At 37.1% G+C, this 14399-nt stretch overlaps 1 protein-coding gene across 3 annotated transcripts in view; it reads right to left on the bottom strand.

The window, feature by feature from the left end:
- The window catches only part of LOC306847516 (mediator of RNA polymerase II transcription subunit 30), a 24972-nt gene extending 13683 nt beyond the window's left edge, over positions 1-11289 (bottom strand). Inside the window, exons 1-4 of one of the 3 annotated variants that reach the window (XR_013782155.1) lie at positions 11212-11286; positions 10557-10771; positions 10317-10475; positions 4007-4114 (exon numbers count right to left, since the gene is read on the bottom strand). Coding sequence is in view for 2 of the 3 variants with exons in the window: in XM_079381480.1 (XP_079237606.1) it covers positions 4007-4114; positions 10317-10475; positions 10557-10709 (420 nt within the window). In the remaining variant the exon portion in view is untranslated. Of the gene's footprint in view, positions 1-4006; positions 4115-10316; positions 10476-10556; positions 10772-11211 lie in introns of all 3 variants that reach the window. The other 2 variants (XM_079381480.1, XM_079381481.1) reach the window with 2 other exon arrangements.
- Between the last annotated feature and the right edge of the window lie 3110 nt (positions 11290-14399).

The following is a 14399-nucleotide window of genomic DNA, read 5'->3' as shown; positions in this document are numbered from 1 at the left end:
ATCAGTTTGTAATCCTTAAATAAACCAGTGCTGAATTTCAAAATTAAATAAAGCGTGTCCCTTAATATTTAGACTACTATATTTTTTTTTTATATTGATATTTTCAATAATAATTAAGCATATCAACTTTCCCCAATTACTTATACTATATTATTATTATATTAGTCCAGAGAGGATATTATTTTTTATTACTGTAATTAGAATGAGATTATTTTGCAATTGGGGGATTGCCTTTGGAATCTGACTAGTGCTACAATGCATAAAATTGCTAATGCTTCTAAAAAATATGCTTCATTTTCTTTATGCAAAAATACACAATGGTGCTAAAGACATTGTTAAAACAAGAGATAGCTTTCTTTAAAGAAAGGATTGTGTGATTCCCAATCAGGCATGTCCCTGCATCCCTCTCTTACAGCGAGCTCTTTCATCTCCTCTCAGACTGTCAGGGGTTTACTGCATCTGGCTCCAATGAGCGCTTCCCAGGCAGCATAAAAGAGAGATGAGCAATAGAAATCTTTCAGGGAAAGTGTAGCAGTAATTCCATTTTAAAGCCTAAAGTGAGAAAGATGTAATTTTAGCCTCTCCGCTCTTATGGGAGTAAAGGGAAAACTCTGGATTTGGCTGAGAAGACAAAAAGGGTTCGTTTTGAAACTGAATCACATTCCCTCATGGGTAGTAGGCCAAGAAAAGTACAAATACAAGACAAATCAGAGGAGTGTCAGTTTATATTTGAGCACTGATTTATGGAGGGTGAATGTATATAATCTGATCAACTGAAAGGGATCTCTAAATTTCTAAATAACTTAAATATGGGCCTGTTTCTCACACAAAGCTATTAAATGGTGTCTTGAAGACTAAATGAGGGTGAGTAAAGGATGTCTTTGTAAGTGAAATGTCTCTGAAGAAGATTCATTATAATCTTTTCCTTTTTTTGTTGTTTGGGTTTAAACCAAAATTACACTGTGAAACCTTCCAGATCTCGAGTGGCTTTAATTTGTTGTTTAAATGTTATCACAACCATCGGATGAAAAAAAACGAATTATTCGTACAGTAGTACAAAGTAATAATAGGAAAACAAACAGTAATTGCTCAACCTGAAGCGCAATGAAGCGCTGCAAAATGTTTTCTATTTTCAGCGTGTCCCTTTTTTTCCATGCCCTAAGCATGCTGGGCCTTCCTCCCTGACCCTGTGTGCACCAATTAAAAGGCCTCTAGCCGGTAAACCTGTTCTAATGGATGACATGTGAACTGACTAATCATGTGGAGAATTGAGTGCCTCCTGCGAGCATGTGTGTGTGTGTGTACGGGGAGGACTGTCTCCTCTGAACCGCCTCATTATGGTTCCGGCGTGTTTGTTTATCAGAGCACAGCTCCACCACGGCCCCTCAGCCCCAGCCCTGCTCCGGAGATAACGGAAAACGCCCGTGCCGCCACCTCCACCACAGCCTCTGCCGTTGTTGATTACGCTCACGGTATCTGCCTTCTGAGAGGCCTATTTGAAATTACAAACATTCTCCTCTCACATTTCTCACTTTCTCATTTAAATAAAGAGGACAGACGGGGTAATTAACATGGTATTAAAAAAAAACATTGAGAAGGGGGGCGAGTGAGGAAGAAAGAGTGCAAAAGAGGGGGAGAAAAAAAAGAGGAGAGTGGTGGAGAATAAATGAGAGCAGCCGTCTCTCTATGGCCTTCTTAATGGGCTGTGACAGGAATTTATTAACAGTTAGAGCAGTGTTCAATCAAAGCGCTTGCCCAGATGAGTTGCCAATGCCTCGACTACAGTGGACCTTTGGATGGCCTCACACATCTGTGGGGCCCTAAGGGGAGGGATGACAGACTTGCATTAAATTATCCTCTTGAGTCAGATGATGCATATTTCGGACCTGAGTTTGTATACACTGATGGCTTTTCTTGTGCTCGTTTCCAAAATTTCTGTGTGATTAAAATACGATTACACCTCTGAGATTTTGGCGATAGAAAAGCAAAGCCAAAATCGTTCTGTTACGCCACTAATGAAAGGTACAATAAAACTCTGGGGAACACAAACAAGATGTGTGAAGACAGATCAGTCTGGTGATGAAGGCCACTGTAGATTGCAGGAGCATTATTCAGCCTGGGCCCGGACAAACAGCAATTACCCCAATCGACAGATAACGAGAGCAGGGTGATCATTCAGTGACGGGACATCCCATAAAGCAGCAGGGCATTACCATACCCATGCTATACATCTCTCCACCACTTCACCAACTTGTTGGAGCTCCAACAGTGATGAAGGATTCAGTAAATCAAGCCTGAGCTCCATTGGCATGGCAAACGGCGGCACTCAATCAACAAGACAATGGCATGACTCTATTAAAATGTGTAACCTAGCCTGCAAATGGGATGAGTCAGACAGACTATTATGTTTCAACAAACTGACCTGAGTGCTAATTTTCAATCATCCATGGCCTCATTACTTTCATGCATGCGTCCATTTGCTCATTCAAGCTGATGTCTATCTGCCGGTTCATCCATCAGTCCATTCATTACTATACCATTCTCTGCATTCATCTGTCCTTCCATCATCCTTCATACAGATAGATAGATAGATAGATAGATAGATAGATAGATAGATAGATAGATAGATAGATAGATAGATAGATAGATAGATAGATAGATAGATAGATAGATAGATAGATAGATAGATAGATAGATAGATAGATAGATAGATAGATAGATAAAAAAAATCCTATAAAAACATGAAATATTTTATTTGTTCACTTGCATGTCATGTGATTATTAGCCAACATCAGAGATCCTTGAACATGCAAATGCTGCACAGGCAGATGATGGAGAGCTGTAACACATCTGCTCTCCACATTCTGACGCAACCTTGACCTCCCCTGAGTATGACATCCTTCATTCCCCCAACATGCTCACCTCATTCAGCATGTTATTTGCAGCTGGCTCTTTGGCCAGCGAAAAGCTCCAGGGCCCTTGTCGCATGAGCATTTCCACACCGACTGCCTTTCATGAGCATGCTGCAGTTTTTAATAAGGCGGACTCAATGGCAGAGAGGGGCACAGAAAAAAATCTGATCATTTTGCTTTTACTGCAAAAAAGTTATGAAATCCTCGGGAGAGAGCCATCAGGTCGGTTTTCAAATACTATGGCTTCATTATGCGAGTGAATATGGCAGATATCTCATTGCTTGCCAAGTTAAAGGGCACTGTAAACAGATACTGAATAAGATCTCTGCAGGCAGTGAAGTGGCCTGTTTTGGGTTCATATATATATTGTACATTGCACCACATTTTGGGGTCGGAAATATTTTGGAAAATGTTTTTCAAAGATATCGCTCAGGCTGCATTTATTTAATAAAAAATACTGTAAAAACAGTGACATTGTAAAATTTTATTCGAAATTTTAAATAACTGTTTCCTATTTGAACATTTTTAAACATAATTTATTCCTTTGATGGCAAAGCTGAATTTTCAGGACTCAACCATTAGTCCAGTCTTTAAAGCCGCATGGTCCTTCAGAAATCATTCTTATATGCTGATTTAGTGTTCACGTGCTCATTTAGTTTTCATGTTTTCATAGCTATTATCATTGTTCAAAACAGTGGCTTAATATTTTTGTGGAAAACATATGGTTTTTTTAGGTTTCTTTGATGAATAGAAAGTTCTACAACATTTTAACAACGTTTATTTGAAATCATGTTTGGTAATAATGTAAAAGTGTTTACTTTCAATAGACTTGTGATCAACTTGATGCATCCCTGCTGAATACAAGTATTAATGTATATATGTAGTTATACGAGTAGTTGCAGTGTGTATACACTGCCAACAATTTAGTAAAAAATTTATTATTTTACCATTTGATTTAGGAGTGTTCCTTTGTCAATGGGTTTGATTCACAGAGAATGCGTGACCTCACAAATGTATACCTTAAATACAAAGTAAGTTGCTTTGGATAAAAGCATCTGTCAAATGTAAAATGTCCAAAAAAATACGGTTCTAACCTTATTAACTTCCAGTACTTCTCTTCTCTCTTCGCTGGCTGCACGCATTTGATTGGCCATTCTGTCATCCAGTTTAGAACTGTCATCCTCTACATAGGGGATAAGTTGCTGAAAAACAAAGACAGAATAAAATGACCACATGGTGACTTCAATTACTGTTATGCACTCCTTTTTGTTTGGCACTGATGGCACCACAGGAACATACTCCGTTCCAAGCCCTTCACTACCAAATATCCCGAGGTGTGGCGTCAAAAACAGCAGCCAGGAAAAATACAGAGCCCATTTCACACTTTAAAAAAAGAATCAGGCTCTGGTAATTTAAAGCCTTTAAAGCAACTGCATTTAAAGCAATTGTATGTTAGAGTATTTACCTTGAAACATCAGTTTCATAATCATTCTGATGGTACACTGACTTCTAATAAGTCGAAAGCCTTCTGTTTCTTTCCCACACTCCTCCCCAAAAAGCTGTTGTGGGAGTATGAAAGTTTGGTGAGTGGGTACAAAATTCAGCGAAAAGTGCAGATTGCTTTATGGCAGCAACAAATGTATAGTACAGCTATACACTGTAATTACCAAAGTGATATACATTCATCGGCCACGTTTTTAAGTACACCCGTTCAACTGCTCGTTCTCAGCAATCACACGGCAGCAACTCAATGTACTTAGGCACACAGATATGGCCAAGACAAGCTGAAGTCCAAAAATTGAGCATCAGAACCAAGCATGTTGGTTCCAGATAGGCTCATCTTGAGTATTTCAGAAAATGCTGATCTCCTGGGATTTTTTACATACAACTCTACATCTCACAGGTTTAATGGGGATGCTCCAAAAAAAGAGAAAATTCCAGAGGTCAGAAGAGAATGGCCAGACTGGTTTGAGATGATAGAAAGGCAACAGTAACTCAACAAACCACTCATTACAATTGCACAGAGCATCTCTGAACACACAACAAATTGAACCTTGAAGTAGACGGGCTACACCAGCAGAAGACCACTCTGGGTGCCACTCCTGTCAGCTAAGAACAGAAAACTGAGGCTACAATTCAAGGCAACAAAAAAGATTGCCTGGTCTGATAAGTCTTGAATTATACTGCAGGTTGAAGCAAAATCTCTGAGGAATGTTTCCAGCACCTTGTTGATTTATGCCGCTTAGAATTAAGACCATTCTAAAGTGAAAAGGGGGGTCCAATTCGGTACTAGCAAGGTATAACTAATAAATTGGCCGACGAGTGTATTTACGACAGTGAATTGCACTCATTTACCTAGGGGGCTTCAAAATCTAAAAACTACATAAAACCACCAACTCCTGATCTCTTTTAACAAAATCTTTAGCATTCATTCATTCATTTTCTTATTTTTCATTTTTTCTATCCAAAGGGTCTTACAATCCTATTATTACAGGGACAGTCCCTCTGGAAAAACCTAAAGTTAAGTACCCCCCTTATGAGTTTTAAACCTGCAACCTTCAGAACTGAGCTACCACAAATCACAAGTCATTGCTGCAAAGGTTCAACAATGATACTATTTATTTTTAATGCTCGACAGTAGATGAATGAAGCACCTTTCGAATCTCACCTGTATAAATCAGGGTCACTACACACAAGACTCAAGTATTTATTTGATTATTTACTTGCCACGAGAAACCTGATGCCTTCCTGAAGAAACATCTTGGATTAAAAATGAATGAAAAAGATATGCTGGTATTTGTGAAAACTAACAAGAATTTTGATAGTTGGGTTATCTCTAGGCAGCTTAAAAGATGAGCGCCCTGAACTAGGGTTAAACTGGGCCATTATCCAAAGCTGCATTTGAAAGCCTGAAAAATAATCACAAAAAGTATCCGAGGACAAAAACTACCACAGTTTGAATACAATTTTATGTAAACACTCACTGTGATGACCTATTGTCTAAACAACACAAGTGCTTAAGAGATGAGATTGTGAAGTTAAACAACCTGGTGAAGCCCCAGTAATGGATTGTTGCATAATTCAAAAGGCTTTCATCGCAAGCTTTAACAGAGACATCAACACCACCAGATCTTAGGTTTTAAATTTTGTAACATAACAGTCATCTCTGCTATTTTGCCTCAATAAATCACTCCAAAGGCACTGCCTTTTGGCTTTAAAATGAAGTGGTTTGAATAATTACAAATTGTCTGAGACCTCTCAACAGCCTTGGACGAGGTTACAGTAAAAGCAGACCATCAGATCTGCCCTCAAATAAATATCATTCACCTTTGGTACGAATTTGTTTCCCTCAATTTACTGCAGGACAATGGTGTAAATAGTTCTCCCCACATATGCTTTCTGAGATCCATAATGTGACTCATTCTTTTCATGAGGTTCCATCGTTCTGTGACCTTGCCAAACAGACAGCAGTCTGGCTGCTCTGCTGGCACTGGATCATCATCTCCTCGCTTTAACATCACAGTGACACCTGCTGGTGTTCTGGATGAGCAATCAGCCCATGCGAGTAAAGAAAAACACACTCATAGACAGCTAGTTTTATCATAACGGGCATAAAACCACTTTATAATTCTCTCATCAAAAATAGCTGCATTTAAATGTTGTTATTTTTATTAATAAAGCTCAGATTAAAGCGCAGATACTTCTACACTATATTCTTTTATTCTGTAAACATCCAAGAACTTTGAGTTCAAGAAATACTTTCACAATAAACATTTTCAATGGGAAATGACAGGAAAAACTTTCGTCAAGATTTTAATGTTATTTGTGTCACTGACTATTTTTGAGCTATGTGACAGCATATCATTAAAATGAAACATAAACTAGAGGTAAATGGCACATGAATAGGTGACAAGAAGTTGACATGTCCTGCGGTGTGATGTGCTATACTTCTTTTGAAACTATTTTAAATAGCATTTTGCTATTTTTTTTATTATGCATGCAGCTCATATTAGGAGGCTTATTAGGAATATATTGAGGAAAATTAGTATTTTAAGGCCATTTAAACAGTGAAGGCTAGTGATGCCTAAAAGGCAAAAGGTGCAATTAAATTCCCTTATTCGTATACATTTTAAAACATGTTATGCATTAACTACTCAATACAACTGAATATATTTTATAAATCTAAAGGTCTTTACTACCGATAAAAAAGTCTGGGATCTGTAAAAGTTTTAAACGTTTGTCGAAAATCTCTTATGCTTACCAAGTCTGCATTTATTTGATCAAAAATACAGTAAAGCTGCAATACTATAAATTATGGTTAGGATTCAAATAAAATGTGGTACTCAAGAAACTTTTAATTATTATTATAAATGCAGCGTAAAATTTTGGAAACTCTGGTACATTTTTTTCCTCAGAATTATTTATTTAAGGAAGGGAAAGTAAAAGAAAAAGCATTTATTTGAGAGAGAAATCTTTTGTAACAATGTAAAATCTTCACTGTTATACAAAATATTACTGATCCCAAACTTTTAAACAGTAGTGTAAGTCTGCCTTTCTCCGTTTTTATTATTTTTTTAGTCAAACTGTAACAAAAACAGCAGTGCAAAGGTTAACCAATGAACAGCTTAAAAGATCTATAATTTCAGCAGCAACAGAAAAATCAAGTCCCACATTCTGAATCACTCATATTTCATGGGTCTGCGGTTTACAGAACAGACCTTACAGGGTTTAGGCTGTCACATGCCAGCAGAAAAGCAAGAAGGAAAAATCTGATCATATGAGATGCAAAGAAGGGAGGGAGAAAAGCCCCTGGCAGGTTTGTCAAGGAAGTAAATGCAGCAAACCACAGGCGGGTGACTGGCCCAGCAGAGAGAGAAAAGACACAAGCCGTAGCTCGAGGACTGATTTAATTAGCTTTGCGCACTTTAGGTCCGCCGAATTTTAGAAAAGAACAAAAACAAAAACAATCTCTGAACCAAACTCACATTGAGTTTCAAAGGAAGTACCCACCTGTCGGCATCAAGTGGAGTAAGAAAGAGCCAACTAGTTAATATAACGTGGACAACACATTACTCAAGGTCCAGACACTGAAAGATGGATGTGTTTTCTGCCAGCTGGCTGAAAACAATGATTCAGTGAGGTTCACTCGGGTTGATTACTTTGAGGGGACTGAAGTGGATGGAAAAAGTGAGGTGGTAAACGAAATGACATGGCTATTTTGTTTGTGTTGTGCAGGAAATTCCACCGTTGGGAGCCGGTGATTGCCTGGGTTGGAAAATGCTGACATGAGGGACTTCGCCAGCTGTTCATTACAGAACGCCGCAGCTAATTAGCGAGGTGATGAGGTAATGCCGCTGACTCCATTATAGCACTTCCTGTTTGGAGAGAAAGTGCAACAGGAGCTAAAGAGAACACCTGAAATCCAAACAGACAAGGCCGAGCCAAAATAAATATCCTGTGAGCACAGGGGCACTTCTGTTAATGAGAAGAAAGAACCTGAATTTCCAACTCTCAGGGATGTTGTTCATACCCTCCAGTTAAAGCTACTGCAGATCTAATGACTTTATTCCACCGCTCTCTCTGATAAAAGAAAATGATTGGCTTAAGTGACTCAACAGACCAGCTGTGCATTCGATCCAACTCTAAAGGGCTTAATTAGCTCTCATACACATTTGAGTCTTAATTCGTGAAGGCCAAATTATGTGTAAATCACAGAAACACTTCATGTGTTTCATGTGTACCTGTGATTCATGAGTTCTTTGGCCTTTAATATCCTTTTTTCTCAATTTTATTCCAGATGTTTCCAGAAGTCATTACAGCAGCACTTCAGAAGATCTGAAAAACATGCAAGCTCTTGCAGAGCTTGCTCTTTACAAGTCCAGACATGACGTCAATGAGCTCTTAGGGTGACCAAACTGAGTCAGTGGGAATCTCAGTTGGACTCAATCACTAAATCACTTCAATGCTAACAGGAATCCAAGGTGACAATGTGATCCAAGGTTGTTTCCTCTGCAGGAAATTGAAAGCTAGCGCTCACAAGGTGCACCAATTAAAACATTCGCAGGCAGACGAGTATATGTTAGGGATGGACAGAATTTGCTGAAGTACAAGATCAAATGAATCCACCCTTAAATATTCACTCAAACTCCACTCTTTCAAGTTATAAAGCCCTCGTAATATTTTTGAGAAATGTGTTTAAAATGATGCACACACATATGATATGTTTCAACCAAGTCAGTGGCCTAGAAAAAGCTGTTTTATTCTATATAGACCAGTGTTTATCAACCTTTGTGATTCGAAGACCCCCCCATTGTCCAAAAAAATATTCAAAGGCCCCATGATGTCTTTTCCAGTTGTGCGTGATTTACTGGATAAGAAATAAAGTCAAGGATTTTTAAAAAATATTTTTACATTTTACACAATACAATTTTTTTTTACTAAAAAAAAAAAAAGTATATTCATCGCTCATACAGTTTACTTATTTTATTTATTTACATGACCAGGTCTGGAAATCACTTTTAAAATGAGGCTACAGCATATATCCAGGTTTTTGGAAATCCTTGTTATTCAAAGAGAAAAAAAAGTTGGGTGCGAGATTTCACAAGATTGGCAAGATTTGACGAGAAGTCAGCTTGTACCACATATGCAAAGTGTGTGGCTCAGTGCTTAGCAAAGACAAGTTTTTGATGCAAACAGCAAGTTTACTCAAATACTGTACTTGAATCTTGTTTTTAATACAAATAACTGTATTCTACAAGTTTACATGGGATATATTGTTACTACCTGGTTCTTCAAACGAAAATAAAAGTTGTCAAGGGGGTGAAATATAAATAAATGTAAATAAAATAACTGCAGATGTAATGACTTTATTCCAATGCTCTCTTCGGTAAAAGAAAAGAGAAGGCATGAATGGCTTGCTTAAACAACTCAACACACCTGCTTAAATAAAGTAAATATCTTAATTTTTAAACCTACTTGTTTAAAAACAAAACAAAACAAAAACTCAACCCACCTAAAAGGTGTAGCAAGTTAATTTCTTTTTTACTGTACACATTGTCATTTGCTCTGAATTACAGAAAAAAAAACTTCAGCACCCAAGATCAATTTCTAATGGGAAACATTTCACTCAGGTAAATGTTACAGGCAAATAATCATTTTTAATGGCATCTGGTGACTGACAAATGTTAATTTTGATATTGGTCAAAGAGGCAAAGACCAATACTATACTGGCCATTAAACTTAAAAGTTGTGCATTTCAGTAGTTAAAATTGCATCAAACTACTGAAAATATTCAAGATCGATTTCATATTCAGAACCAAATGACTTAATATCATGAAAGAAGTGAAATGCAAGTCAGTTTAATTAAAACTAGACTAGAATGTGATAGAGAAAGCATAATCTCACCTCAGGAGGGATGGGGTCCAGACCAGCACAATTTTCATTGCATTTGTCATAGACAAGACGGAGCTTTCGGAAAAGAACAGAGAGCATCCGCAAGTGCTCCTGCAGTTTCCCCAACCGGTCCTGATGAGTGTTAGGATGATAGGTGACTCCATTCGGCAGCTGAGTGAGAAGACAGGGAGAATGAGAGTCAGCAGGGTAAAGTCTTCACCTGTGGATGGATGCCTGAGGGGATGAACACACCTGCATGTTTCTCAGCAGCTGAAAGATCTCCATGGTTCGTAAGACGATGTCCTGCACCGTCTCCTGTCCGATCCGACATAGCGAGGCTGTGTTCACATCCCGAGCTGCCTGAGCCTGTTGCCCAGGGAACTGGGCCAGAGGAGGGGTTGTCATGGGGACAGCGGGATGTGGGCACTGATGGCTGGGTGGCTATTCAGTGGGACTTTGTGGCATGTCTGTTAACAATATATATTCACGTTTGTATAAGAGAGAGACAGACAGATAGATAGATAGAGAGAGCGAGAGAGAGAGAGAGAGAGAGAGAGAGAGAGAGAGAGAGTATTATCATGTTATACCTAAAACATATTAAACATAAAAACCATACATCACATTTTAGCATTATCTAATCAATCTATAAACATTAAATAACAATAACCTGCAAAAGCAAGTGAAAACACATAATCATAGTCGTAACAGCATAAACATTGTTTAGATTCAACAAAACATATTATTTAGCTCTACATTTAGCTAATATCATCAAAGCTTGAATGTATTAGGAATGCAAGACACTGAACGAACACTAACCTAACGTGCCATAATCATAACGTGGTATGAGACAAAAACACAGAAAATGTTATTCGTCTAAATATATGCAACATTAACAGCGTTTAAATACCTTTTCAGTTTGTTAGTGTTGTTGGCAAGACGTAATTTTTTCCCGTGCTGTGTTCTCGTCTGAGTCAGCCATCGCGAGATTTCACGAGAAGTCAGTCACCGTGTAGGCTACCACAAATGCAAAGTGTGTGGCTCACTGCTTAGCAAAGAAAGATTTTTGATGGAAACAGTAGGTTTATTCAATCAAATATCATACTTAAATTTTGTTTTTAATACAAATAACTATTCTACGAGCTTACATGTGATATAAATACGAATACGATTTTTAGATGAAGGTGCAGGGCGCCATCTAGAGTTCACTCATATTTTATAGCCTAAACATTATTGTATATTTTACATATGGCCATCTGCTATCTACAGTCCTGCAATAACATTAGCATTAAATAAAACTGTGAAGCTATATGTGTCTGTTTGCATCTAAAGAAACTGTCAGTGCATTATTGGAAATTAAAATACTAAAGTTGCATAATGATCTCAGATCATTGGTTCAGCACAAAAAAAACAAACAAAAAAAAAACCTTCATACAGAATCAATATGTGTGATTTTAAACAACAACTGACAAAAAGAATCAATGAGAACTTTTAACATCAGACTCCCTGTGATCAGTAACATTGATTTCCCCTGAGTTCAAGTCTGTTTTGTAGACCTGCTCTTTTGCTTACAACTATTCATATGCCTAATAATCCTACATATCCTTTTTCAATATCAAAGAAGATGATTACATATAATTTAAGGTAACTCAGGGTCTGGGGCTTTCAGAGATGCAGGTCTTTCATTGTAAACCTGAGTAATCTTGTTCCACTCAGCTGAGAATATGCACTTACACACAACAGTCTGCTGTTTACTCTTCTTATTCATAGTGTGTAAAGCCACGCAGGGACTCCCACTTCAAAAGGGCTCTGTATATTTTTTTATTATTAGCTTGGCTTGATTTTCTATCCTCATCCAGTGGACTATAAAAGGATTAGACCATGGACGAGCAGGAGGAACAAAGAGATACAGAAATAGAGATAGCGATGGCTCAAATTAAGCTGCCTGTTCTTTTGATGGGCATTCCTTTGAATAATATATTTAACAATTAAAAGACAGACATTTGTGTAGAAACCTGTTCTAGATTTGTTGTAAATGGTCTATTAAAGGTATCTGGGATATAAGAATAAGGAAGTTTGTTTGTTTGTTATATAATTAAAAATGAAATGTCTCATCCATCAAGTTAAAGATCACCCAAAAAGTTTTTTGACTGTTGTAGACAAAGTTGGATTCAAACGCTACATTCATCAGTTTAATTATGAGTAATACAAACAGACCAAACATGCTTCTGTAAGGCTTCAATAACCAAATAAGCCAAACTGTACAGTAGATATAAACATACTTTTCAATTTTATTATTCACTTTTGAATAGAAAATCTTTAATTGAATATGAATACAAATATGCATTACACTTTACAATAAGTCTCATTTGATAAACATGAACTAAAAATGAAAAGCATTTGTTAATTTCAACATTTCCTAATACATTATTCAAATTAATGGTTTTATCTGTTAATACTATTTAATAGACTTGATCTAACATGAATGAACAGTTGTGCTTTTTTATTAACTAATGTTAACAAATATTAATAAACACTTAACTGTACTGCTTATTGTTAGTAACTCTTGTGACTAATGGAATCTTATTGTAAAGTGTTACCGTGATATGAATTTTCAGTCTTTGCTTCAGGAATGAAAACGTAACATAGGAAATGGGACAAAATACTTGATCAGTCCTGTAGTGATCAAAGAAATAAAAAGTGCTCTCAGCATTACAGAAATAAGAACAAAAGTAAACAAACACAACCTAAGATCAACAATAAGATGGGCGTACTGTTGATTAGTAGTAGTTATCCATTTAAATAAGGGATAGTTCAAAAAGTAAAGTACAATACACCATCACAGTCGTCTTGTTTGCAGACGACGAAAAATAAACACATGAAAGAACAAATGGAAAATGACAGAACCAATAATGTTATTGTATGCATATTCAAAATGATTTTCATTGCTAAAGTACCTTCTTGCCTGGCTCTGTGAATTAGATTTGGCACATATCAACAAGTCACTTTCCTGACAGATTTATCACAACAAATTCTTCTTAAAGGGTTAGTCCAACCAACCAAAAAAAAAAAAGAGAATGTATTTAAACTCACCTTCACAACATTCCAAATCTATATGACTTACTTTCTTTTACAGAACACAAAATGAGAACAATGGAATCCAAACAACTTTCATGAACAGACAAAAAACAGAAGAAAAGCAATGCTGGTTTGGAACAACATACAGGTGAGTAAATGGCAGACTTTTCATCCCTTTGGACCAGGGCCGATCTTTAATGTAAAGTCTCTGTGTGTTTCACTTTGTGGGGTCTTGACAGAGGCTGCAGTCAGCCCTCTGGTCTGCCTGATGCTCCAGTTGAATGGTTACCGAATGGAAACTGTATGCTATGAAACAGGCCTGGGTCATTTCTCTCAACACCATTTGTGGCTCTACGGTATCATCTGAGGAATTAAAAATGAACAGATGGTTATAAATGCATACCTAGGGTGAATATTTCAGAAATAAGTTTTTGCTATAGGCTATATGCTAATGAATGCCACAAAGATTCCATATGGAGTTAAAAGTTACCTATAGCCACATGAGCGGAAAGCAAAGCCTGGTTCATTGTCAGGGCCCAGATGTGAAGGTTGTGCACAGCTTTGACACCTTTTACTCTGAGCATTCGTTCCCTCATCTCATTATAGTTCACACCAGCTGGCGTACCTGTGGAGGAGAAACACTGAGGCTGAGGAGCTCCATGTTCCAATAAATGTTTTAAGGAGAATATGAAATTCAGAGGACATGAAAAATTAAACAACCTTCCATAGAATCCCTAGTGGCCAATAAAACAGCTATTTATTTGTAGATACTTATATTTAAGATTTTCCTTCAATTAATTTACCAGTCAAAAGTCAAAGACAGACCTACTTATTCATTATTATTCTATATTTAAGAATAATAAGTAACTCATCAAAACTACACTGAACAAAAGTATAAACGCAACACTTTTGTTTTTGCCCCCATTTTTCATGAGCTGAACTCAAAGATCTAAGACTTTTTCTATGTACACAAAAGGCCTATTTCTCTCAAATATTGTTCACAAATCTGTCTAAATCTGT

This window comes from Barbus barbus (assembly GCF_936440315.1).
Source record: "Barbus barbus genome assembly, chromosome: 27".
NCBI classification, from domain to species: domain Eukaryota; kingdom Metazoa; phylum Chordata; class Actinopteri; order Cypriniformes; family Cyprinidae; genus Barbus; species Barbus barbus.
This window is presented reverse-complemented; position numbering and strand designations above follow the sequence as displayed.